Source organism: Astyanax mexicanus, chromosome 13 (genome assembly GCF_023375975.1).
Source record: "Astyanax mexicanus isolate ESR-SI-001 chromosome 13, AstMex3_surface, whole genome shotgun sequence".
Classification (NCBI taxonomy): domain Eukaryota; kingdom Metazoa; phylum Chordata; class Actinopteri; order Characiformes; family Acestrorhamphidae; genus Astyanax; species Astyanax mexicanus.
Window position 1 is genome coordinate 31445351 of NC_064420.1, and position 25793 is coordinate 31471143.

At 34.9% G+C, this 25793-nt stretch overlaps 1 protein-coding gene across 1 annotated transcript in view; it reads right to left on the minus strand.

Annotated features, from left to right (window-relative positions):
• The window catches only part of hck (HCK proto-oncogene, Src family tyrosine kinase), a 36792-nt gene extending 12737 nt beyond the window's left edge, over positions 1 to 24055 (minus strand). The window contains exons 1-5 of the mRNA XM_007250777.4: positions 23832 to 24055; positions 9035 to 9165; positions 2136 to 2175; positions 1548 to 1644; positions 334 to 429 (exon numbers count right to left, since the gene is read on the minus strand). Of these exons, the coding sequence (XP_007250839.2) occupies positions 334 to 429; positions 1548 to 1644; positions 2136 to 2175; positions 9035 to 9157 (356 nt within the window). The 5' untranslated portion in view covers positions 9158 to 9165; positions 23832 to 24055. The remainder of the gene's footprint in view (positions 1 to 333; positions 430 to 1547; positions 1645 to 2135; positions 2176 to 9034; positions 9166 to 23831) is intronic.
• Positions 24056 to 25793: the final 1738 nt, after the last annotated feature.

Here is a 25793-nt window from a genome sequence, read left to right on the forward strand (position 1 = left end):
CACTGACTGAAATTAATTTAGACACCAGCCAACTGTCAGCCGATCATTGCTATCCTGCAATAAACAGAATACCAAATAAAATAACATTGCTGTTCACGTAAATGAACCTCCATAGTCAGAGCACACTTGGTTCTTAAAGGAAAAGGTGATTGGTTTATTTTCTGTTACTCCCAAAACACACCCATGATTAATTAAAAGAATTATTACTTCTCCCTGAACCAAGTTAACAGCTCACCTATAGATCGCTACAACAGTATCAGAAGTGTGTTGTCTAATTTATTCTATATTTAAAACCCTTAAATAGAACATTATCATCTACTATACTATACTTACTCTTCAGTTTGAAGTGTGTCTTTAGCTACATAGTTACTGGGAATGAAGCCTTCTTCCCCACTGCTCAAAGACATTGCTCTCCACCATTCTCCTGACCTAAAAAGAGACAGAATACAGTCATACCTAGAAAATGTACTTTTTGTAAATGTATGTATGTAAAGAAAGCCTTAGTTATGGGTTGGGTTAAAGGTCAGGCTTGTTAAGTATAAAATATAAAGTATAAGTTTAAAATATAAAGGCAGTTCTACATGTGTATAATGTATATAGAACATTCTATTGGCTTTGACATTTAATGCAGCACTGATTTTTTTCACCAGTGACTGAGCAAATTACATTATTCTTGTTGCAATTTTGGTGAGCAGAAAAGATGGAAAGAGTGAGTCTGTTTTATGTGCTTTACCAAACATTGAGCAAAACATAGTTGTTGGTCAGGTTAAATAATATTTTAGAAATAGAATTGCATAAAATAAATTACAGGGTGTATCTGCGTGTATGCTTGCATAATGTCTGGGAGTATGTTTGTGTAATGTGTGAGTATATATATATATATATATACAGTACTCTGCAATAGTATTTTACAATGTAGAAAATTGGACAAAATATTTATAAAGCTATTAAATTAGACATCAACAATTTATTTGCTCAGAAAAATCTATATAAAAAAATAAATTATGAGAAATACAAATACCATTATTATTTTAATTTTTTTTACCATTATTATTATTTAGCAATGATTTGTAAAACCATACAGGATTTATCCAATGGATAGGCATTGCTTTCTATGCAATGTTTGCAACTATTGATACGAATTATGTTATTTTTAGAAGCTGTGTGAGAAGAAGGATTGCACCATGATGTTCTCCATCAAAAAAAGAACCAGAAGAACTATTATTTGTGTCATGCAAAAACCTTGTATCTCTAAAAAAAAAGGAAAAAAAAAGAAAAAAAAATTATGGAAAATGCAAAGAGGATTTCAATATAAAAGAATTTCACTCTAAATAATTTTGGAGAATTTCTATTGGTCCATTCATCATGAGGCTTCACACAATATATAGTAAATTTACCAAATTTAGATAATTTTTTGAAGGAAGTATCTGGTCCATTGGCTTTAAATAATGAATTCCTGATAAACAATCATGATAAATAAAAAGAGGTTTAAAAAGAAGTTTAAATGTTTTGCTAAGTTTTGTTCAGTCACTTTGTGGCTCACTCACTCTTGTAGGATTTTCAGTTTGTCTCCTTTTTTGAAGCCCAGGTCTCCATCATGCAAACCTTCATAATCATACAGTGCTATGGCAATGTTCTCCCCACCTGAGGAGCACAGAAAAAAATTAAGACAAGGGGGCTAAGCATTTCCAGGTACAGCTACAATGTGCTATGAAAATAGATATAAACTAGCTATACAAACTAGCTATACAACATTTTAGGAGGTGAGCATAAACTTATCTTGGCTATTAGTCTAATAATGTACTAAGAGCTTAACTCAGAAGTAACTTTACAAACCTCAACGGGACTAAGGTGCAAATGTGTAACTGTTTTCGATTTATCTATATAGGAAATAATTTTATTAATAGCGCAGCAGAAGCTTTGACGTCAGCTGCGACTTCCTCTTTATTAACGCACAGCAGAAAGCTAAAAAAAGAGCTCAGTGGGGAGTTAAAATGGCCACAACCAACCACTGTATCTTCTGAATCACCTGACGATATTAGTGAATTTTTGCAGCAAGCCTTTCAGCTAAGTTTGATACAAATTCAGTAAAGTGTTTGATACAAAGCTTTTAGGGGTCGTAAGCTGTTACTCACCATCTGTGTTTGAGGGTGGAGGACTGGAGACGGTTCTGTTCTGTAGAGACACATAGAGAGAAATGTAATGATCATTCTATTCTAAATAATGGAAGGTTAATATCCTGCAAATCTAAACACCATGTCTATGCAAACATCTACACAGAGGTGATTGCTTTCAACATAAGATTTGGGGGTATCTGCAGTACTGTTGTCTATCTTGTATTTTGTGTTTTGGAGTATAAAACGTTCCCCTGTCACAACAGGGTCTTTGGTTCAAGTCCCTATCTGAGTTTACACATTCTCCCTGTGTCCGTTTGGGTCCCTTGGTTACTCTATATATTGGCACTCTGTCCTGGGAGAACTTTCGAAGGTCTACAGGTAGATGGGCGTTACTGGTAGAGGATACACTGTGCCAATTGGCTTTCGCTTCTCGCCAGTTTGTGTTGCTTGAGTATTAACAGTGTAATTTTACATTTAAGTAAACACCACATTAGCAACTACTTAAAAATCACCTTAGCAACCAACCTTGTAGTATAATAACCACCTAGTAACATCTTAACAACCAACAACTAAATTATAAATTATAGAACCACTTTAACAACCAACCTGTTAGCACAGTAACCACATAGTAACACCTTAGAAACCACCTAAGCCACCAACACCTACAATCGTGGCCAAAAGCATTGGCACCCAAAATGATTGCAATTACACGTTTTCTTATACCCATATTTATGTCTTTTTAAGTGTACTGGAGCAACACACACACACACAATAAACACAAAACAAAAACAAAGAAAAACATTTTTTTTTTAAGTTAACATTTTTTTATTAAACACACAAAACTCCAAAAATATGACAGACGCAATTACTGGCACTGTAATATTTGTTTGCACACCCTTTGAATATAATAATTGAAATGAATTGCTTCCTATAACCATCAATAAGCTTCTCACACCTCTCATCTCTTCTTCTGTCTTCCAGGTCTCTCTTATTTGAAGGGTGTCTTCTCCCAACACCAATTTCCACAGGTGTTCGATGGAATTTAGAGCTGAACTCATTGCTGGCCACTTCAGAACTCTCCAGTGCCTTTAATTCATCCATCTCTGGGTGCTTTTTGAAGTATGTTTGGGGTCATTGTCCTGCAGGAAGGCCCATTACCAAGGATGCAAACTCAATTTTCTAACATGTGGCCCTTCACTGTGATCCAAAATCCCTTTAGCAATCTTCAGATTTCTTGAGGCAGCAAAACAACCGCAAACTATCTTTGAAAGTCCACCATATTTGACTGTAGGTACTGTGTTGAATTTCTTTGCAGACCTCATTCTGTTTTTGGTAAACAATAGCATGAAATAGCATTTAGCATTATTTTATGTGGTTCCAATATATACAAAAAAGGAAAAAAACGTGTGTAACAAAACGAAATTTTCTGGGAGAAATACTTCATATTCTGGAAAATTTTCAGAAATTTCAACACTTTTGGCCATTACTGTATATATCTTGCAGTAACACTGGTGAGCTGCATTCAAACTTACAGTTCCTGCAGGATCCTACCAAATTATTTACTCATTATCGTACTCCAGCTACCTAAAATATATGTGTGTTAAATTGTACTTGAACTGCCACCAAAAATCATGGCTGGGGTCAACAGAAATATTTCCTACTTCTTACTGTATGTATACGCATTTCTAATCATTTTAAATGTCACAAAATTTCTTTAAAAGAATTCTTCCGTCTCTGACAAGAGACACATACTTCAGACAGGAAGTAGGCATAGGCCATTAGCTCAGTCTGGCCGTTATGTAAATCAGAGAGAAGTGATCATGAATAAAAAGATCTGCTTTTATAGAAAATGTCCCTCATGTGATGTTCCACTTACTCTGCTGTTCATTCTGACAATAGCGTAACATATTATATATAACATAAGTGTTTTTTTTTTGTTTTGTTTTTTACAAACTAGATAGATGTGCACTTTCAAAGTTCTCAGTGCCTCGTTTTAAATGTCAGGGCCCTCTAAATTCTACCAATGAAGTGTTGAGCTACTTTGAGCTTGTTAATGGTGTAAATATATATTTTTTGCATGGACAACGCTATGCATTCTCTAATCCAGCATTGGCCAAAAGAGCTGTATTTTGAAATGCTGGGGTGAACAGAGGTGGAAAACTTAAAAAAAGTATTCGTTATCATGTTTCACTACACAAGTCCTTTTCACACCAGGGTTCTCTGTTAAACTCTGCCCAGCAGTGCTCACACTGCATCAAGCATTCAGACCTTTATCTGCTTCCTGTGAAAACTGTGGGGAAAGAAATATGTAAAGCAGTTCAAGTATACTATCTGTGAGCAAAACTTCAGGAGCACTTTTTTTATTTAAATGCAGTAAAGAAATACACTGATACACTGAATTAACAGATACATACTGTACAGGATTCTTGTACAACTAACAACACATCTCTCTTCTAGAAACTTTCATTAAGTTTGCAGTTCCTCCTTACAACAGAAAAAATTACCACAAACACATATCATACAAGGTGTGCAAACCTTGTACCATTTCCTATGAATCGAGTATTCATTATACATTATGAATGCATTTTAATACATTACATATAATACCTTATAATGGCTGCCTGTCATAATCTTGTAATAGTGTTTTATAAGTCCTTATATTATTTACTTTGTTAACACATTCTGTAATTCCTGTATTTGTAACACATTATGAAAGCATTTATAATGAATTACATAGCATACACAATACCTTATAACGGTCTTCATAGGCTTTCAATATAATGCATTACATATTATATATACAATGCCTGACCAAAAACATTTGCCACCTGGATTTAACTAAGTAAATGATGTGGGGTTGATGCTGCAGTTGGTCAGGTCTAGGTTCAGCAACAGTATGTGCTGAAAGAATGAGGTCAGCTGACAACCTGAATATACTGAATATAGACCAGGTTATTCCATCAATGGATTTTTTATTTCCTGATGGCACGGGCAAGACTTTTTTTTTTGGCCAGGCAGTGTGTGTTAATGCACTGTGCTAATGGATTAAAGAACATACATAATACTTCATAACAGTCATTATAAGCTTGACTTGACTTAAATTATGCATTACATAGCATATATAATATTTTATAATGACATTATACGCTTGTGATAATGCATTACACATCATACATATAAGAATGCATTGTAAAAAATACATTACATAGCATACATAATACATTATATACCTTCATAAGCTTGTGATAATGTGTGATAATGCCTTATAGTAGCACATGAATCCTGTATTTACAATGCATTAAGAAAGCATTTACACTGTATTACATAGCATACATATTACTTTATAATGGCTATATTTTGCTTGTGATAACGCATGATAATGCCATTTATTAGTAGGTTCGGCAACACATCCTATGGATCCTGTATTCATAATGCATTTCATATTATGAATGCATTTATAAGGCATCATATGGCACACATAATTCATTACACTGATCTTCATATGCTTGTATAATAACTCATACAGTATGTACTAAAGCGGGACATGCATAACACATTAGTGTTTGACTGTTCATAAGAACCTTGTACATACTAATATGGCATTATGACACCTGTGTTTATTAAGAAACATACTTGTTCTTAATAATGTGTTTTGTGTAAGTATAAGAGTTATTGTATATGCATTTAATAAGGTATGATGTATGCTATATAAAGCATTCTACATGTATTCATAAAGTATTATAAAAGATAAAATATTAATAAATTGCAGGGTGTCCAGATGTTTGTGGACACCTCTTTCTAATAAACCCATTCCTTCTTTTTTGATACCTTTTCTGAATTTAGAAAAAAAAAAACAATGAATGAGCAAGTGTCCCAATACTTTTGTCCATATAGTGCATATACTTTGGAGATCAACCTCATTTTGTACTTCTATATAGTGGGATGTGAGGGATTTATATAGTACAGGTAAACAGTGTCTTTAGAGGTGCCCTTCCTCCACTGACCAGACACAAGCACTTCTCTTTCATCTGCTTTCGTCTACTTTCACTTTGTAGTTCCTCATAACAACTGAAAAAGTAAACTCAAAGAACATCCTGTACAAACAAACCTAACAGATATCAAAATGCAATGAAAGTGTCATTAACACATTATTTAAAAAACAAATATGCTATTTAATTCAATGAAAGGTTCTTCAGGCTAACAACTCTGGTTCTATTATAGAATTACTACAAAGAACCCTTTTCGATTACACTTGACCATTTTTCCAGAGCATTTTTCGTAATTGGAGGATAAAGAAGGATGAACAAAGGCACATCTGTGGACAAGTTTAGGTATCAAACTGTCAGACTTGGCAACAGGACCACTGGACCACATGACAGTTTAGAAAAACAGTCGCACAGCTATTCGCACTGTTCATTAAGAAGATACTAGGTTCATGTTTATTTTATTTTGCTTGTTTTGTACTGTTATTAGGGCTGGGAGGATTTTTTTTACATCTTTACATATAAAAACTAAGAGAGAATTACAGTACGTAAACATTTGCTTCTGTCAGAAACCTGTAAAGAACTCTTTTATTTGACAGTGATTTCCATATTTTACCCCTTTCCTTATTAATTGAAATACAATGAGGTTATTTTTTTTACCATGTTATTAAAACTGTTTGTAAGGTTTAAAGGGGTCCGCTTACTATTCATTAGAAACAAAAATTAAATTACCAAATTAAAATACCAAAAAAATAAATAAAAATAAAAAGTAATATATATATATATATATATATATATATATATATATATATATATATATATATATATATATATATATATATATATATATAAACATATAATCGTAATCAAGAATCACTCATATAATAATTTTTTTATACTGCCCAGCCCTAACTGTTATACAGATGAAGATGTGTCCCTGATAGCAACATTAATGTGGGCTGAACTTGGGCCACATCTGGCATTTACTGTGTCCCACATACCACATATTTGTTTGAGCTGTAGAATAAAGTAGGCCAGATGCAGTTGATGAATGTGTTCAACTAGATCTAGTTTATAAACCAGCAGTTCAGTGGTGGTTTAAATGTATTTAAAGATAATAAATACAGTAGAGTAATTGTAATGTTATTAGCATTTTCATTGTTGGCTTTATATGTTTATTTTAATTTCAATTATTATGTTAAATTAAAGTGATAAATGTATGACTGTGTTCTGCATCTGGCCCACTTTTAGACTTTAGAATTTTAGTATCAAACAAGTGGAATGAGGGCCAGTCGTAAATGCCATATCTGGCCCACCCAGGTTTAGGTCACATTTTATGCTGCTCGCAAAATTGGCACATGTGCGACATCAAGACTGTCCAAAACAAATTCTGTAGTCTAGGCAGTCAGACTTGCAGAAGTCACAAGGCCAGAGTTACGGTAAACTTAACCTAAACTTTAGCGAGATTAATAAGAAACATTGTCAGCTATACGTATTTAAACATCAGTTAACATAGTTTGCTCTGCTAGTGGCAAAAAGTTTCTTTAAACAAACTGTACTGATCAACAGATTTTATATAATGAGATTATAAAATAAAACATAGAGGCCATGAAATCATACACCAACACTGCCAATGTCATGTCACGGGACCTGAGATAAATTTCACATCCCACAACAAGAACACGCCACTATCCTGTGGGATATGCATGCAGGCTTCTTGTGGGTTTTAATACACTGATATTAATTGCAAATATGAATATAATATTAAAGTCTGTAACTGATGGTACATATTTAGTCATAAATGAAAGGGAATTGAAATGAAAGGGGAAATGACAAATCTGAATTCCCCAGTAAGTAAAAGAGAAGAGGTCCTATCTTTTAGGCCCGAACCATCTTAAAAGCCGCAATATTTTGTTCTGAAATAAAAAGTATGTCATCGTTAGATCAATCTTTAAGGACTTGCTTTTATCTAATTAGCCAACATTAGACACTCACTTTGTATATCCTTTTTTTTCTCTCTCTCTCACTTTATTTGGTATTTATTTTGGTGGGATGCTTTTTATCTGTATCTGCCTATTTTGTATTTTTCTTTTTTGTACTGAATTGTTAATTTTATGCTTTTGTTTGTTAAAAAACAATTAAAAAACTGATCACAAAAAAAGGTTGTCATCTGACTTTTCACTCACACTGTATTATTTTTAGGGCTTCAGTATACTTTATATTATAATGAATGTTGGGGTCTTAACATATTAAATTGTAACTTTAATAGGTTACATTGTGACATTAATTCCCTAATTTACTGTACTTTATCCAGTACTTTACCTTGCCTTAATATATTTAATTTTGATTGTGGAAAGAAAAAGTTGAATAAGTCAAAAATTAAAATGTTTGAAAAGGAATATGCTTCAAAATATTGTACATAACAAATATGCTCAGGGAAACTGAATGTAGCTGGCATTAGTTTACACCATTTGAACTTTGAATATTATTATTTCACATTTAAGATTTAAGGCTTTCTCCAGTTTTAATTCTATAATCTTTAATCACACACTGTCCAGCTTGGTAATCTCATTGTAGCACATGTTTTTTTTTATTATATTATAAAAAAGAAAGAGGATTTCAGAAACAAGGCAATATCATATCTGTGTAACAGCAAAAAAAGTCCACTCTTACTGGGAAATGGGTACAGCTTATTTCACAGTCATCACTCTATTTCATTGAAGACATTCAGTGAATCTTCTTTTTAAAGAGGAAGTATGACCATGCAAGCTGAATGTGCTAAGATTCCATTCCAATGACCTTGCAAAACGATGGTTAGGCCAATGTGCAATCGTTAACCTTTCCAGAAAACCCCCAAAACACTTCTTCTTCTGTGTGTAACCCTTTCCTTTCCTATGTCTTTCATACAAAGCTACAGTACGGACATCTACTTACTGCCTTGGTGCCTGTCGTAGGGTCTTTGACGTAGTGCGCTGTTTGCCCGCGGTTTCCAGAGTCATCACTTCCCACCGCTTTGCCACCTGAATCCTGCTCTGGCTTGGTGCCAACACACCCCATGGTAAAACCTGAAAGACAGCCCAACACACAGAAAGCAGTGAGAATGGAAACATTACACGCTGGGGTATCGCTTTCTCACATCTGTTTAGAATGTGTTACTGAGTGTTTTAAATATATCACAGTGGGTACCACAGGAAATCGTCTTAATAGTATGTTTGTTTGAGCATGCTCAGATGATTTTAACACTTTTTGTGTTGAAAAAAAAAACTCCCTTTTTATTAACAGCAAAGGTTACTAGTAGGAAAATGTATTAACAGTAGAACTGGGAAATATCATAATATTTTATCATATTGTAATACATTTCATGTGATAATTAATACGCATTTCTGACTCTATAGTACTATATAGACTATATCAAGTCAAGTCAAGTCAAGTAGTTTTATTGTCAATACTGCATATGTACAGAACATACAGAGAATTGAAATTACGTTGCTCTCCTTCCCAATTTTACAGCAAGTACAGATAATAGATATAATAAAATAGAATGGGAGACACTATTGGTACAATACAGCAGGGACACAATAGACATACATGAGACAAAAACAAGGTGCAGTGGTGTGGGGAGAAATAGATATATAAATATAAGTAAAAAAAGAAATAGATATATAATATAAAAGAGTTGGAGACACTATATGTACAATACAACAAGACACAATAAACATACGTAAGAGGGAAGACAATAGTACAGTATTGATGGTGATTGAGATGGGATGACAGTATAAATAGTATATAACAGTAGTGCAAATATGTTATATAGCTTAAGGCTGGTAAAGTGAATGAGTGCTAAAGTTCTTAAAGTTCACAGTTTTGGGGAATTAAAGTGAGTATTGACAGTGCAAGTATATCAGTAGTGCAGGTATTGGGTGTGTAGTGCAAGTCCGTTTGGAAGGGACCAGTATTTGTGTATTGTAGTGCAGAGTTTCAGTACTGTATTGTTGGGGGGGGGTGGGGGGTCAGGATGCTGAGTGAGTGTGTGCTGGGAGCAGGATTGGGATGGGGGTAGAGCAGGAAGAGAGTTCAGCATCCTCACAGCCTGATGGATGGGGCTGTCTCGCAGTCTGCTGGTCCTCGCCCCTAGACTCCTCAGTCTCCTACCTGATGGCAGCAGGCTGAAGAAGCTGTGTAGTGGGTGGGAGGGATCTCCTGCCAGACGGAGGGCTTTCCGTGTGAGGCGGGAGGTGAACAAGTCCTGAAGGGAGGGGAGAGAGGTGCCAACGATCTTCTCAGAGCAGCTGAGAAGATCGTTGGCACCTCTCTCTCCTCCCTTCAGGACTATTTTATCAGTGCTTAGAAACACACAGGATAATTGCCTTAAATAATAGTTACCTTACAGAAAATGTAATTAGTCCTTTTTAAATGAATAAATAAAAATCACTGTATTTAAATAGCTGTAGTATTTACGTAATGCTTTTTGGGACTAATTCATTGGGTCTATATGAGGAAATATGATGCTAAATGTTGTTTATTGTAGAAGTTTTTATATAACCAAAAAAAAAACAAATTATCCAACAATCTTTGAGAAGCTATAGAAGCTTCAAGACCCTTTCAACTTTGTATATATGTCACTGTCACATAAAAACTTTGTGTCTCCAAACTGGCATCAAAAATTCTGGAAGCAAAATTCCTCAAAAGATGCTGTTGTAATATTTGTAAATTGATTTCCAAGTAATTTTGGTGCATTTCTGCTGGTTCGTTCATCAAACAAGTTGGGCACAGTGTAAAAACAAAGGTCAGATTTATAATATATAAGACTGCTTTGTGAATATGCTATTATTACTACTAAAATACCACTAAATATAGACAAACCCCTTCTGCTTTGGTTTTGCAACATCAAACAATTGCTGACTGAGCAAGAAACAGTGAGTTAAATTTAGCTCAAACATATCACTCATAAAGCTAGATTGTGACATTACACAGGACCACAATTTTACAAAAGCATATTTATCAGTCTCTATACCTATTAAGACAATATTACTAACTAAGATTCTCTTGCAAAACTGGGCCCTGATTGTCACATGTTCCATAGAATTAGGTTGTACACTATTTACACTATTTCGTTGGACCGCCTCTAGCTTTGATTGCGGCATGCATTCGTTGTGGCATTGTTTTTATAAGCTTCTGCAATGTCATAGGATTTATTTCAATCCAGTGTTGCATTAATTTTTCACCAATGTCTTGCAGCATTGATGATGGTAGAGTCTGACCGCTGCACAAAGCCTTCTCCAGCACATTCTCAAGTAGAATAAGTAAAGGTCTAGACTCCATGTGTAAAATTGATGATCTCATGCTCCCTGAGTCACTCTTTCACAATTCCAGCCCCACTAATCCTGGCATTGCCATGTTGGAATATGCTCATGTCATCAGGGAAGAAAAAATCCATTGATGGAATAACCTGGTCTATATTCAGTATATTCAGGAAGTCAGCTGACCTCATTCTTTCAGCACATACGGTTGCTGAACCTACACCTGACCAACTGCATTCACATTTACTAAATCGTCTACTTGGCAGATACACTGACTTGCCACAAGACATGGAAAAAAACTGTTCATGATATGTTACCTCAGGGGTCGACCTGGGAATGCCTGCACCTGTATAAGTTGTGAGGTGTTATATTGTGAGTGAGGCTGTACACTGGCCAGTGTGCTCATGACAAGGCAATGTGAATTATTGGAGTTTAAGCAAGGCCTGATAGTTGTGTGGGCATCTAATCTTCCTTGATCCACAGTCTCACATGTATACTGGGAATAAACCAAGGAAGGCATTCCACCCACAGTAGATAGTTCAGTCAACAAACAAGCGGCATGTTCTCCTCCATCAGTCTTACACACTGCTTTTGGAAAACTTTATGCCACTCCTGGTGCATGAAATCAAGCAGTTCAGCTTGTTTTGATGGCTTGTGATCATCCATATTCCTCTTGATTATATTTCATAGGTTTTTAATTTGGCAAAAGCAAAGAATCTCATCATTTTTAAGTGTTCTATTTTTTTTTTTTCCAGAGCTGTACATTAAAATATAACTAAGATATACACTGTCTAAAAAAATAAGGTACCCAAAGGATTTTTGGAGCAATGCTGAAGAAGCAACTTACACAATGAAAATGTTCAAATGACACATGACATTTTTAAATTCACTTGTTTGAAAAATCATGACATTTTGTAAAATGATACTTTGTTAAAGTCAGCCTTAGCAGTATAAAGCAGAAACATTTAGTTCTGCATGGCTAGAGTATTTTGTTCTAGCCAATAGTGAGCCTCTTCATATATGTCTTTCGTTCTCTCAGACACGCCCAGATGCACATGGCTTTGTGGTTCTCGCACATACAGCAGCAATTTACTGGAAACTGTGGTTAACTGGTGAAGTGATGTTTACAGCTGATAGGAATCACATGACCTGAGAGTTAATTACAGCCACAAGCTGAAGACGGCAAACTTTCACAAATCAAATAAAAATTCTACAAAGACAAAAACAACCTTTTTCACCATACTTGTTTTGTGGCCTTCTTTAACCCAGCGATGCAGTGATCACACACCTATACATACTGTATAGGGAGCAGTGAGGCCCAACAGTGGCAGCTTGTTAGACCAAGGTATTGAACCCATGACCCTGTTTTCAGTAACCTAATGGTCTAACCACCAACGGTAATTAGATTACAGTGACTGATGATAATTAATTGCTATCTTTAGTAATGCACATTGAACACAGCTTGCTCATTTGTTGACTTACTTCTACTTGTTTTCACATTTTGCACACATTTGTATATATTGTATTACTATAGTATTAAAAGTGACAGTCATTGATCTTCTATGTAGCTTTTAGCACAGTTAATGCACAGTTTTAAACCCCCTTTTCATGTTAAAATATGACTGTCATGGTTTACTACGTAGCTTGAGAGTTAGTCTTTAGCACAGTTTACTGTTTTTTTTGGCCCAAACTCACCTGTTTTCACATTTTGCACTATTCTTAAGCACTATTTTTTTTTTTAAATAATAAGCACTAATTTGCTGTGTAGCTTGAGGGTGAGTCTGTAGCAAGTTTTACATTTTAAGGCACTCCAGACCCTCTTTTAGTGTTAAGAATTACTGTCATGATTCACTACACAGTTTACTTATTGTGTTAAATTCATTTTTGTTTCCCAATATGTCTTAATTTGATAATGTAACAGAATATTAAAACATATTTTTCTCCTACCCACCAGAAAGATGGCATGCAACTCCTTACAATGATGTGACAGTGACCAGCCTTTAGTACAGTTTGGTGATTTTCTGGCTTAAACTCATTTGTTTCCATATTTAGCACCATTCCAAACCATATTTTGTAGTAAAAAGTGACATGAGTCATGAGTTACTACTGGGGTATGAACCACAATAATTGACCATATCATAATATCATATATCAGATACTGTATCGCTAAAAGATACATCACTGCATCTGAGTAATTTGATTAGCACCACAATGTGGAGTAATGAAGCAGTATCTTTAGTATGTTAGGGGGGGGGGGGGGGGGGGGCCTCCGTTTGCCAGGTCTGACAGGGTTGCCAGCATTGCCAGGTACAGAGATCAGCATGCAAACAGTGTGCTTTAGCCATGCAAAGGGGCGGGATGGCTATTTTTCTGCTGAACAGGTAATCATTTAGCTTCAGTAAGGTTGCTATCCATGAAATGTATATATATTTACATGTCAGCTACAGAGTAAGATACGTCATCGCTTGCCACTTTGTGTCAAGCTGGCAACCAACCTGGTGAACTTGGCATCTGGGGAGGAGCGGATGGGGCAGAAACTTTCTCCAGTGTTTGGAAATTAGACTCCTGTATGCATTTCACACACTTACTCGCATTTATCAATTATTGTTCCTAATTATTGTTCCTTATTCTTGTCTCATGATTTTGTTTGTAATTTAGAGGGAAAGTACTGTATATAAGCCTTTAGAGGCTTTCTCTCTTTCCCTGCACGTTTTTTTTTCTTACTTATGTAATACACATCCCTGTTTGCTTCCGTCTTACGCATATGTGTGCAAATAAAAAAAAATAAAAAAAATTGTTCCTTTAAAAATTATTGTTTGCTGTGTAGTTAAAATAATGCTGTTTATTTTTATTTAAACATACTGGTGGGTGGGATAAAAATATGCTTTTAACATTGTGTTACATGATCAAATTGAGACACATTGGGAAACAAAATTATTATAAATTATTTAAATATACTTTGATTCTGTCAACATAAAATAAGTCATGGTATCATGTTATTTTTTACATTAGTATGAAACTGACAGATTCCATTCAGAAAGCATCTGAGTAGTACAGAGTTTAAACATATATTTAACGGGGAATTTGTATGTAAATCTAAGCTCGCTACAAAGCGTTGGTAAACCGTCAGCAATGAGCAACTTGCTTAGCAAGGGTCTGGGAAATCCTGGTCTCCGGCACCAATATACTGAATTTCCGCAGCTAAAAAAATCTCACACTACATTATGGGTCATTCTGAAAGGCTCCAGTGGAGTGAGTCCTGGGAGCTTTAATGGTAAATGACATCAAGCAGCAACAAAGGCTTCTTTCATTTCTCTAATTACACTTCTCACATTTTCAGAAGTGAACTGCATCTTCTTGGTAGAGCTTTTCTTGGGTCATATACTTTAGATATGCTTACGAAATGGAAAAAAACGTAGCCAGGAAAGTTTAATCTAAAAAAAGGATATAAAAAAAATGCAATTTCAATACGACTGGATTTTTTTCTCTGTTAAGTTAGTTTCTAATCTGTTTCTTAATACAGAGACATAAAGACTGTTAAACTGCAGTACCCCTGAACTGAGGGAACCACATGTTTATTTACTGGACGAACCCTGAAGTACTCTGAATAAGTATTTCCACTCTGTTTGCTGACTAGCTGAATGGAAATTAGGGTGGCACATGCATACGAAAATGATGTTACAGACCACTGAAGCTCAACTGAGTTAAACTGTACGCCTCAACACCCCGCCCCCATGATAAAGTCAAAACACAGGATAAAAGTTTAAAATGAGTAACCTCTAGTACTGTGCTTGCTGGGCCACATAGTTTATAGTATCTCTGTGTTGATGTACTGTACATATAGTAAGTACACTTGTTTTTTGAGTGATCCTACAGAGGATTAGAGCTGGGTGATATATACTTGTGATATACTGTGTGGAGGTGTGGGGTTCTATGTATAAAAGAGCAGTAAATGCTATACTCCTTTTCCTATAGTCCTTTTGCAAAAAAGTGCTGATTATTATGAACATACTAATACTCTAATTATGAAATCCCATGTTATAAAATTTGGTGATTTAGTTTACTATAAAATAATACAAATAAAACAAGTACAGAGCAAAAGTTTATTTACTCCCTATCTGCATGCAAAGGTTTATCTGAATACCAAATATAACTTGTGCAATTTTTGTACATTTGTTGTACATAAAGTTACAAAATGGATTAAAAGGAGATGTATATCTGTTGTTGAGTTTATTTTTGGAATGATGCTAACATAAATATATGTATGTGTAGTTCACTTTAGATTTTTCAAAAATATAAATATGTAGGCCAATTTTTTTTAAGTTAAAAGTGTTAATGGTTTTTCTATTATTATTCTTTATTTATTCTTTTTTTCTTACTTTTTATATACTACAAAAATGTTAAAAGGTAGCTTAATTTGTTATGTAGGACAGGCATAGTTATAAGAATTGTGCTTCTGCCTGTGCCTTTTCCGTCACTATTTTTTGACAATATTTGTGGTGTTGATATTTACTGTATTATGTAATGACTAACTGACTTAATAAGGAATTATCTTCAAAATAATTATCTTCATATGGTAAAAAAAAATTATATTTATTTTTCGACCTACAGAAATACTCTCATACACAGCACAGTCATTTTTATTAAGTTTTTGCTCCACATTATTAAAATAAACAGGACTAATTACACTCTCGGTGATGAAACATACAGTTTGGGTCAGTGTTCTTTAAAAAATGGAAGATTCTCACAACATTTCGACGCACAAAAAAGTATAACGTTAAAATAAGAAAAGAAAACTTAATACTTGCACTTAATGACTGAATGACTCATTAATTAAACATTTTAATCTGTAATTTTTTTAGACTTGTTGTTTGTGCTTACTGCTTAACCCAAAAGATTAAACCCTCTTTATGTTAATGATTATTATTATTATCCGTTTCACAGGCCCTACAATAGAGCCCTGTGGAACACCACAATCCCCAAACATTTTTGCATTAAGATTAATTGCTAAATAACTAACCTGGGTTTCAAGAGGATGCCATGTAGACACTTTAGTTTATTAAATCATCTCATACTCTTTTTAGTTCCTTCTATCTCAAACCTTCCGAGATGTCTTGGTAGACATACTGAATCAGTAATTTGGAAATTGCAAAAGTGGGCAAGACCCACACAGTAGATGCAGTAAGTGGTACCTGTAAGTTTCACTTTGTTCATCTGTGGTTTCAAGTTTGGCTGTGCTTCTATACTGTACCCTATAATATGCTTCTATAAAAAAACTATGCTTCTATAGACAAATGAGGAACTAGCTGTATACTTTTCTCAATATTTGAAGAATGTATGCAGATGGACAGCATTTTAAAATACACGCACATACACTGACTTACCACAGTCATGGTAAGAAAGGAACTAGTAAAAAAGCTAAATAATGCTGAACTATGCTGTACGATATGCATATGGTGTCTCCTGCATTAAATGTGGTTCTGATTTCTGCCAGAGTTGCTTGTTTGCTGTTGACATGGACAATTCTAGCCAGACACCGCAGGTCAAAATCATTTCCACCCACTCTCTGTGCTGTTTACTGTGGGTGGTTTTTTATTACACAGATTCATGTTCTCTTGATTTATGACTGCATTAATAAAAGCCATCAACTTCTTCTGCCACACACTGTCATATCTCACTGAAAACAATGTCCACAAAAATAGTTCTTTGGTCTCACTTGCTATAAAATGACATTCCAAATGTTGACATGCTATAAAGAAAGTCACAAAACTTGTGTATTGTGCACCTGTAGATATGGTGGCCTAAATGTCCAAGATTTTTTTTTTAACCTAATATACAATGTTCCAAAAAATAACTCAAATATAAATGTCTTAGAACTTACTTCATATCGTACCATATTTTTATAAAGCACTATAAGGCACACCGGATTATAAGGATTATATTTTCTGCTCTATTTTCATATATAATGTGCACCGAATTATAAGGTGCATTTTTTAAGAGACACTATAAGGACCTTCTAATTCAGCAGGTCTCACCACTGGCTGGTGGTGGAGGTTGGGTAACTAACTAAGTTAAGTAAAGCTAAGCTTAGTACATAAAACTGTAATAAAAAAAGACTTTATTTTTAAGTCAAACGAGCACTGGATGTTAATCTACACAGATTTCTCTTCTGAAAAATGTTTATTTGGGTAAGTAAAGTGATTCCATTTATTTAGAGTGAGCCTAAATTCACGAATTTCTTCAGCACTAACGCTGAAGCATTAGCATTAGCCGCTATCCGCTAGCGTCCGACAGAGCTACACTGAGAAACCCTGAGTGTTCCGGTAAGCCAGGGCGATATTAGCTAGTGGTTTGTCCCACGTAGCTTGTTTTAACACAGTAAACATGCAGGCTACAGTCCGATATACTCATCTCTGAGCGATTAAAGAGTTAGCGTGGTTAGTAGGTAATGCTAATGCTACTCCAGCAGTGTTAGCCAGTGTTAGCAGCAGGCTACAGGCCGATAAAACTCACTTCTAAATATAGAAATAGCGGTTAGCGGCTAATGCTAATGCTACTGCAGCCTACAGTGTTGGAGAACTAAACTGAAACTCCTGTTTAATGCTATACTTCAGCAGAGTGGCTTTACTGCTCCTTACAACCTGACTGCTAAAATGTATACATAAGGCGCACCGGATTTTTTGTTTCACATTGTACATGTTTTTTCCTAACCACATCCTGAATTATTATGAAAGAAATTTAATATTTCTGTATTTAATATATTAAAACTGATTTTTATATTGATTACATACCATTTTTATTATGCTTTTAGTAAGTCATTTCAACAGTCTGTTCTGAAAAAAAAGTTTAAATGTTTTTTTACATACATGCAAATATATGTAAGTTTTATTTTACTGTTTAACGTCTCTTTTGCATAAATAAATGTAATTTTAAAAACCATAAATACCAGTGATCAACCATGTTTTAAATATTTATGCATTCATCTTAAACAGTACAGTTACACGCTATACTCCAGTTCACACAGAGGTTTTATGATTAACTAGTGCACTTTCATACTTCCTCGGATGCAACAATATTCAAACAGCGTATTCAAAGTACCTGAAAGAGAACACCAGGAAGAAACCAAAAAAATAAAGATACCTCAGTCTTCCCCACTATAGCTACTTCATGTAGGGAAAGCCCACATCATGGATGAAGTGGTGTCGTTTTCAAAAAGATAAGCAAGGATAGGGCAGTGCTTTCAGTGGATAGTTCCAGGAAAACTGGGACACAATAAGTTTTTTTTTTATTTTATGGAAATCTGTTTGTCCTTTTCTGGTGGTGAATTGTGGCAATTTATTTTAGGGTAGCTTGGAGTAAGACAATAATTTATATATCACTGATTAGGGATAGTTGATATTGTAAAAAAGAAAAAAAATCAAATATATGACAGTTTCTCGACTACGGTTTCAAGTTCTTTAGTTCTTGCAAGTGAAAAAAGTTGTTTTCACATTTTTGTAGCCACAATAGTCACAGACAGAAATAATAGTAATGATAATAATAATAATAATAATAATAATAATAATAATAATAATAATAATAATAATAATAATATAATAATAATATTAAAAGTTTCTAAATATTTATTTTTAAGAGAATCAAAACTGTATAAACACAATAAAACTTGTAAAAACATAAAAAAAACTTTTTTAAGAATGGCAAGCAGCTTACTTACTTACAATTACATTTATATAGCACCTTACAATATCATTCCACACACACACTCAACACAATGGTGAGGAGCAGCAACTAATTGCACATTGCGTTCACCTGGAGGACTGCATCGAGCACTGAGGCACCGAGGAGTTGACCCAGCACAAGGGCCAATCGATTTAGAATATCCAATTTACCTGAGATCCATGTTTCTGTAGGAGGAAACTATGCAAAATATGTAAGAAAAATATGCAAAATATGAAAATCACTGCCACATTAATGTTATTTAGTTATTTACAGGTTTCTGACAGAAACACAAGCCTATATACCGAGATCCTTGAGTTTCCTCTGGCAGTTTCTATAGGTAAGGATGTAGGATCTTGATAATCCCATTTTGAAAACATATTTAATGATAAATGTATTTAATTTCCCAGCAGTACAATTGACTCAGTGAAAGAATACACTATAAAAAGTAAACAGAACGTGACAGAAACGGTTCTTTGAGGAGATCCTCTTTTAGTTCCCTAAAAACAAAACCTTTACAGTAAATAGATGGTTCAGCAAGCTAATGAGTTTGTACGCTTGGTACATTTTTCTTTTTTTAAATTTGTTTTCACACAGCAAAAAATTAAAGTGTATCAAAACCATACAAAATTTAATTTGGGACCGGACTGAGACCACTTAGTGTGGTTGTTTTGGAACGCATTAGTGTTTATTAATTACTGTATTTACACTAAGGGTGAAAACACACCAGAGACTAATTTAACTGGACCAAAATTGTAGGTGTGAAAACACACATACCATGTAAAAATGTCTGTGTAATGTAAACATTAAAAAAAAACCTCTTAAAGCATGGTTTCTTTAGGGAAACGAAAGTGTCTATTATGAAACCACATGCTTTTTTTTGAAGTACAGATCATTTAGAATTTTTTATGGTGAAATTAGGTCATTCTTTATCTCTTTTTATTTAGAGTTTGTCTCCGAATTGTTTTATTTGACTCTGACTCAAAAAACAAATAGAGTTTACCCAACAGCTCTGTAAATCCAGCTAATGTTGCGAAAAACACTAGGATTCGACGATAAGATCTGTATGTCACTACAGGGGATATGATTTCATGTATCACAATGTATTAACATACTGTACGCATTTTTATATAAAATTTTAGGGAAACTGCCAAAACACACTATATTACACACTATAGTATTTATAAAATAAAAAAACACCCCTTTTTTACACCCCTATTCTCAAGCTTTTCACACAGACTTGTAAATATGTTTTAGCACTCAGTATTACTTTATTTTATTAATAAACTATTAAAATGTACAGTTTAGCTAAGGACAGTCATTTTAGGCAACTTTCTCAGGCTTCTTTATGATGACGTTTTGTTATGTTTTATCTTAAAAGATTATAAAAAAAGGTCATCAACAAATCCTAATGAAGACGTTTGTGTACTTCTAGTGTTCTTCTAAAATGTATAGCTTCTCAGGTTTTGCTCAAAACTAAAAAAGATGAGTTATCAAACATATTTTCTGCTAACCTTTTCGTTTTAGACCAGAACTGTCAACTTTACACTAAAATTACCATTACAGACCCCCAAACAATACTGGGCTGAGATGTTTTAAGCTTTAGGGAGGGGTAGGATATAAAAGGTTGCAAATGACGGACAGCATGGTGGCGTTATCAGATGTTCACACCTAACGTGAAGCTGCCCAAGGTGCCACAGTGTTGCTAAAGCACAATAAAGATCAAGTGAATGCTCACTTCCTCATTCTGATCAGGCCTGTTCCTCTTTTGCTCTCTTCCAGTTATGGCACCATCACACAATTTCTATTTTCATTTCTTATAATTATTATTGCTGACCCCACATCTTTGATTTGTTTAGTTAGATGTTAACTGCACTTACGGTATCCTGAGCCCATGTTTCCTGAACCATGAACTAATATTGAGGGGTCAGCTGTTTTTATCTGCTTTTTATCTTGAGGTCAGTCAGAAAATAACCAATAAAATCAGACTTGTTATCATATCAGTATCTTCCTTTACACCTAAAAGGTGGTGTTTTCACAGCACAGGATGACAATTTTACATTTCATTTTCAACTTATGGTAAAAAAATATATGGGCATGGGCATACACATTTTTGACCTTGATATTGTTCATTATGTTTTTCACAGAGCATGTTTTATTTTGGGTAGTGGGTCCTTCTCAGCACTGCAGTGACACTGGCAAGATGGTGGTGTGTTTGTGTGTGTGTTGTGCTGGTACAACTGGATCAGACACAGCATTGCTGCTTGAGTTTTTAAACTACTCACTACTCACTCATACCTAATGTAGCTGCTCACCTTTTAAATGTAAAATCAAAGGAAGAAGTCAGTGTCAGTGTGTCTTTGGAATTCTTGCTTTGGGCATAACATGAAATTAAAAAAAATCAGAACGTCTGTGTGTGTGTGTAACGAGTGGTGGTGTACGCTAACAACTTTCATGGCATGCACAGCACTTCTGCATGGCTAAAATAGTATTGGACGGCTGACTGTTGACTGTTGTCAGGGTTTAATCAGTCATGGCGCACCTGTATTTCAGAAACATGCCAGATATTTACCTGAACACACCTCATTTTCAGACCTTGGTGCCCACCAATGCAGATATATTCCTAAACTCAGACGCTTATTTAATGATGCAGAGGCATGCAAATAGACTGTTGATGGGGGTCACATGATGCTGTCCATATGACAATGTTGCACTATTCTGATTCCAGCAGTAAGATTGAGAAGTTTAAAAACTCCAGCAGCACTGCCACGTTTGATCCGCTCATGCCAACACAACACACACTAACACACCACCACCCTGCCAGTGTCAGAGCAGTGCTGAGAATGACCCCCTACCCAAATAACACATGTTCTGGGGAAGTACTCTGATTTCCTGACCATAGAAGAAGAGGGTATGCAGAGAAATAGAATTACTACAGTTTGTAGTTCTAGAACTACAAAGTGCTCCTATATGATCAGCAGAGCTGAACAAACTGGTAATGGGTGTAGAAACAAGGAAGTGGTCATAATGTTTTGCAAGATCAATGCTATCTTAATAATTAAGTGCGTTGCTCTTTGAAAAGGTGTAATTGCATTATATTGGTGTCCCATTTTCATCATATTATTAGCGTAAAAGTTTAATTAATGTCTAATGATGACAATAATAATTTGTTGCAGTAATGTTTCAAACAATATTATCGTCCAAACAAAAACGGCTGTTGTGACTGGCCTAAATGTAAACTTTTTCATCCCATTCCATCTGGACATCAAACTTTAGAGATTTCTCATCATTTAGTTTCAAAACCTCATACAGAAGCTGTTGAAAACATGTAGCATGTAGACAGTAGCATCCAAGGCCTGCGGCACCATACGTGACCTTATTGAGGAATTTGCATGCCAACGTTTTTTTGCGACATCTCTGCAATTATGCCCAAATGAGGTGGTTTGGTGCCCCGATTAGGGAGTGCCACAGCCGTATAGCACAGTGTTTCCTAGACTAGATTGAATAGTTATAGATACAGTATAGAATGTGTTATGCTGTACTGTATATTCAGATTCCGAGGTCTCCGCTTGAAATCCCAGCAGGCGCTCAACTTGGGCATTGTATTTTTTTTTTAATTATCTAAACCAAAAACGACTAGCAATGACCATCTCAAAACCCTTTAAAAACATTAAAACTCTCTAAACCAAGGATAGAAAATGTTCTGCCTACTGATGGGTTCTCCAGTGCCACTCTGGAGTGTGCAAATAACACATTATACATGTAAAACACCTTAGTCAGACTGTCCTTATCAAAAGTCGCTCATCATTTCAGGAAGATTAGGCTGAACACAGAGCTGACGACTTCTGGAAAGAGCTTTAGGATGATGTTTATGGGACTTTGAAACACTATATAAGAGAACACATTTGAGGCTTGGTTTTATACACAGCAAATTTGACAGTAACTTGTAAAACACTGTAAATTTTACATAACATAAGTGTTTATTTAACACTGGGAAAATTGTGGTGTACCCTTTTGGATTCTGTAGAACATTTTTTAAACATCATTTTAAGATTATTTTATGACTTTTCTCATTTTAATTTGTCTTTCACGTTCCATTAAATAGAAATAGCACTAATAGAAATATTAGTGCATTTCATAGCTGTCTATTGAAAAAGATGTATCTCCAAAACAGGAACTTTACAGGAGAGAGATAAAACCTTCTTAACTTTCAGTGGAAGTCAATGTAAAAATACTTTATTTTAGATAATTTTGAAGAAAAAAATATTGGTCCATTCATCAAGATTTTTTGACACAGAATAAAAAAATGGAGATACTCGTTTTTAGTTGGACAAACCAGAGGATATTCACTACACGCTAATAATACACTATGTTTAAAGTGTTTCCCAATTAGCCTACGTAAAATCCTACGCAAAAAAGTGAGGAAACTCATTACTAAACGCTTTTGCTGCGTCAAATATCTTAGTTAACTTAGCTACCAAACATTTTTTCGTCCACTTAAACGTTATTAACTCAAAATATATTTAAATTACAAATAAAATACTGAATTAAAATGATAAAACCCTTTAGTTTTAAACCCTAAAGTAATATTATATAAAGGTATTCACTTTCTGTGACATTAAGCCCGTTTAAACTGGAAGCGGTTCACTGTGTGAAATATGCCGGTTTGTTTTTAATCTCAGAAACAGGAGAATTTAGGAATGTCGTGTTGTTACCTGTTGAGTTGTGAGGTGGAGCTCCAGCAGTGTAGTAATATAATTTAATTCCAGTGGTGGTAAAGCGGCTTTTCTGGAGGTTTAAAGGTGTAGAAGCTGCTGTTTAAGCCGGTTCCTCCATCGCTCTGTGTGTGTGGGGCTGAGCCGGGCAGTGGAAGTGAGAAGATGTACAGTGAGAGCGAGCTGCTGAAGAGGAAGTTAAGCGGCTACTGAGGCCGAGGGCAATCATCTGCGCCGAGTCACGAACATCCGCCTGTTTCCCCCCCCTCTACACACACACACACACACACACACACACACATTGCTGAGCACAGCAGTCTTTAGTGTGTGATATATTATAGGTAAGTTATATGGTATAGATAAAAAAATATATATATATAATAATAATAATAATAATAATAATAATAATAATAAATAGTATTATTATTATTGTTTTTATTGTTAAATAGTTATTGAATAGATACATTATTTTTAGCTCTACTACTACTAGTACTACTACTAGTACTAATTTATATATATTTATACATACAGGGGTTGGACAATGAAACTGAAACACCTGTCATTTTAGTGTGGGAGGTTTCATGGCTAAATTGGACCAGCCTGGTGGCCAATCTTCATTAATTGCACAGAGTGTGAAGGTTCAATTAGCAGGGTAAGAGCACAGTTTTGCTCAAAATATTGCAATGCACACAACATTATGGGTGACATACCAGAGTTCAAAAGAGGACAATTTGTTGGTGCACGTTTTGCTGGCGCATCGGTGAACAAGACAGCAAGTCTTTGTGATGTATCAAGATCCACGGTATCCAGGGTAATGTCAGCATACCACCAAGAAGGACTAACCACATCCAACAGGATTAACTGTGGACGCTGTAAGAGAAAGCTGTCTGAAAGGGATGTTCGGGTGCTAACCCGGATTGTATCCAAAAAACATAAAACCACAGCTGATCAAATCACGGCAGAATTCAATGTGCACCTCAACTCTCCTGTTTCCACCAGAACTGTCCGTTGGGACAATACATTATTTTGGTCTAAAACCTGGTGTTTCAGTTTCATTGTCCAACCCCTGTACATATATCCAAACACGAGCCTCTTTTCCCCGACCCAAACTGGGGCCCAAGATTTCCCATCACGTTTCTTTTGTCCTGTTGAAACAGGCTCAAGAAAATGGTCTGTGATTTAGGTCTACATTTGTTATGCCAGTTTTTGTTTTATATAAAGCTATGGTTTGATAACCACAATATAGCAAAGTAACAGATCACACTGTATTTGTTATAATCATGTAGCACTGACCAGCTGCTCCACTTGTTTGCATTACACTTTAGAGTTCCATTCTTAATAAAGAGTTTTCTCAAATAATAGGCCTATATAACTCTGTTCATTAACATAATTCTGATTAAATAATCATCATCGGTTTTAATAATCTACTTACTTTAAATAATAATAGTAGAAGCAGTGGTAATAGTAACAGGAGTATAGTAGTAGTAGTGGTAGTACTGGTTGTAGTAGTACTAGTGGTAGTAAAAGTAGTAGTAGCAGTGGTAGTACTGATAATAGTAGTAGTAGTAGTAGTAGAAGTAGTAGTAGTAATAATGGTGGCAGTACTGGTAGTAGCAATAGTAGTGGTAGTAGAAGTAGTGACAAAGTTATATTAATATATATATTTGTACAAATTTGTTTAGCTTCTGCAACAATACAATTTTATCAACAGCTAATGGACATACACACACACTGACACACACAGTTGTAGTGAGTATTTCAGTCACATGGGGACACATAGGCAGTGATCCTCTAATCCCTTATCAAAAGCCAGGATTAAACACCAACTTCCTTCACAGAAAGAGAGAGAGAGAGAAAGAGAGAGAGAGAGAATCATAGTAGAGAAAGAATAATAGGGGCTGGTTATAAGACTTCTCTGTGATTAAATCCCCCATCTGTCCACTGCTAAATGAAGAGATAGAG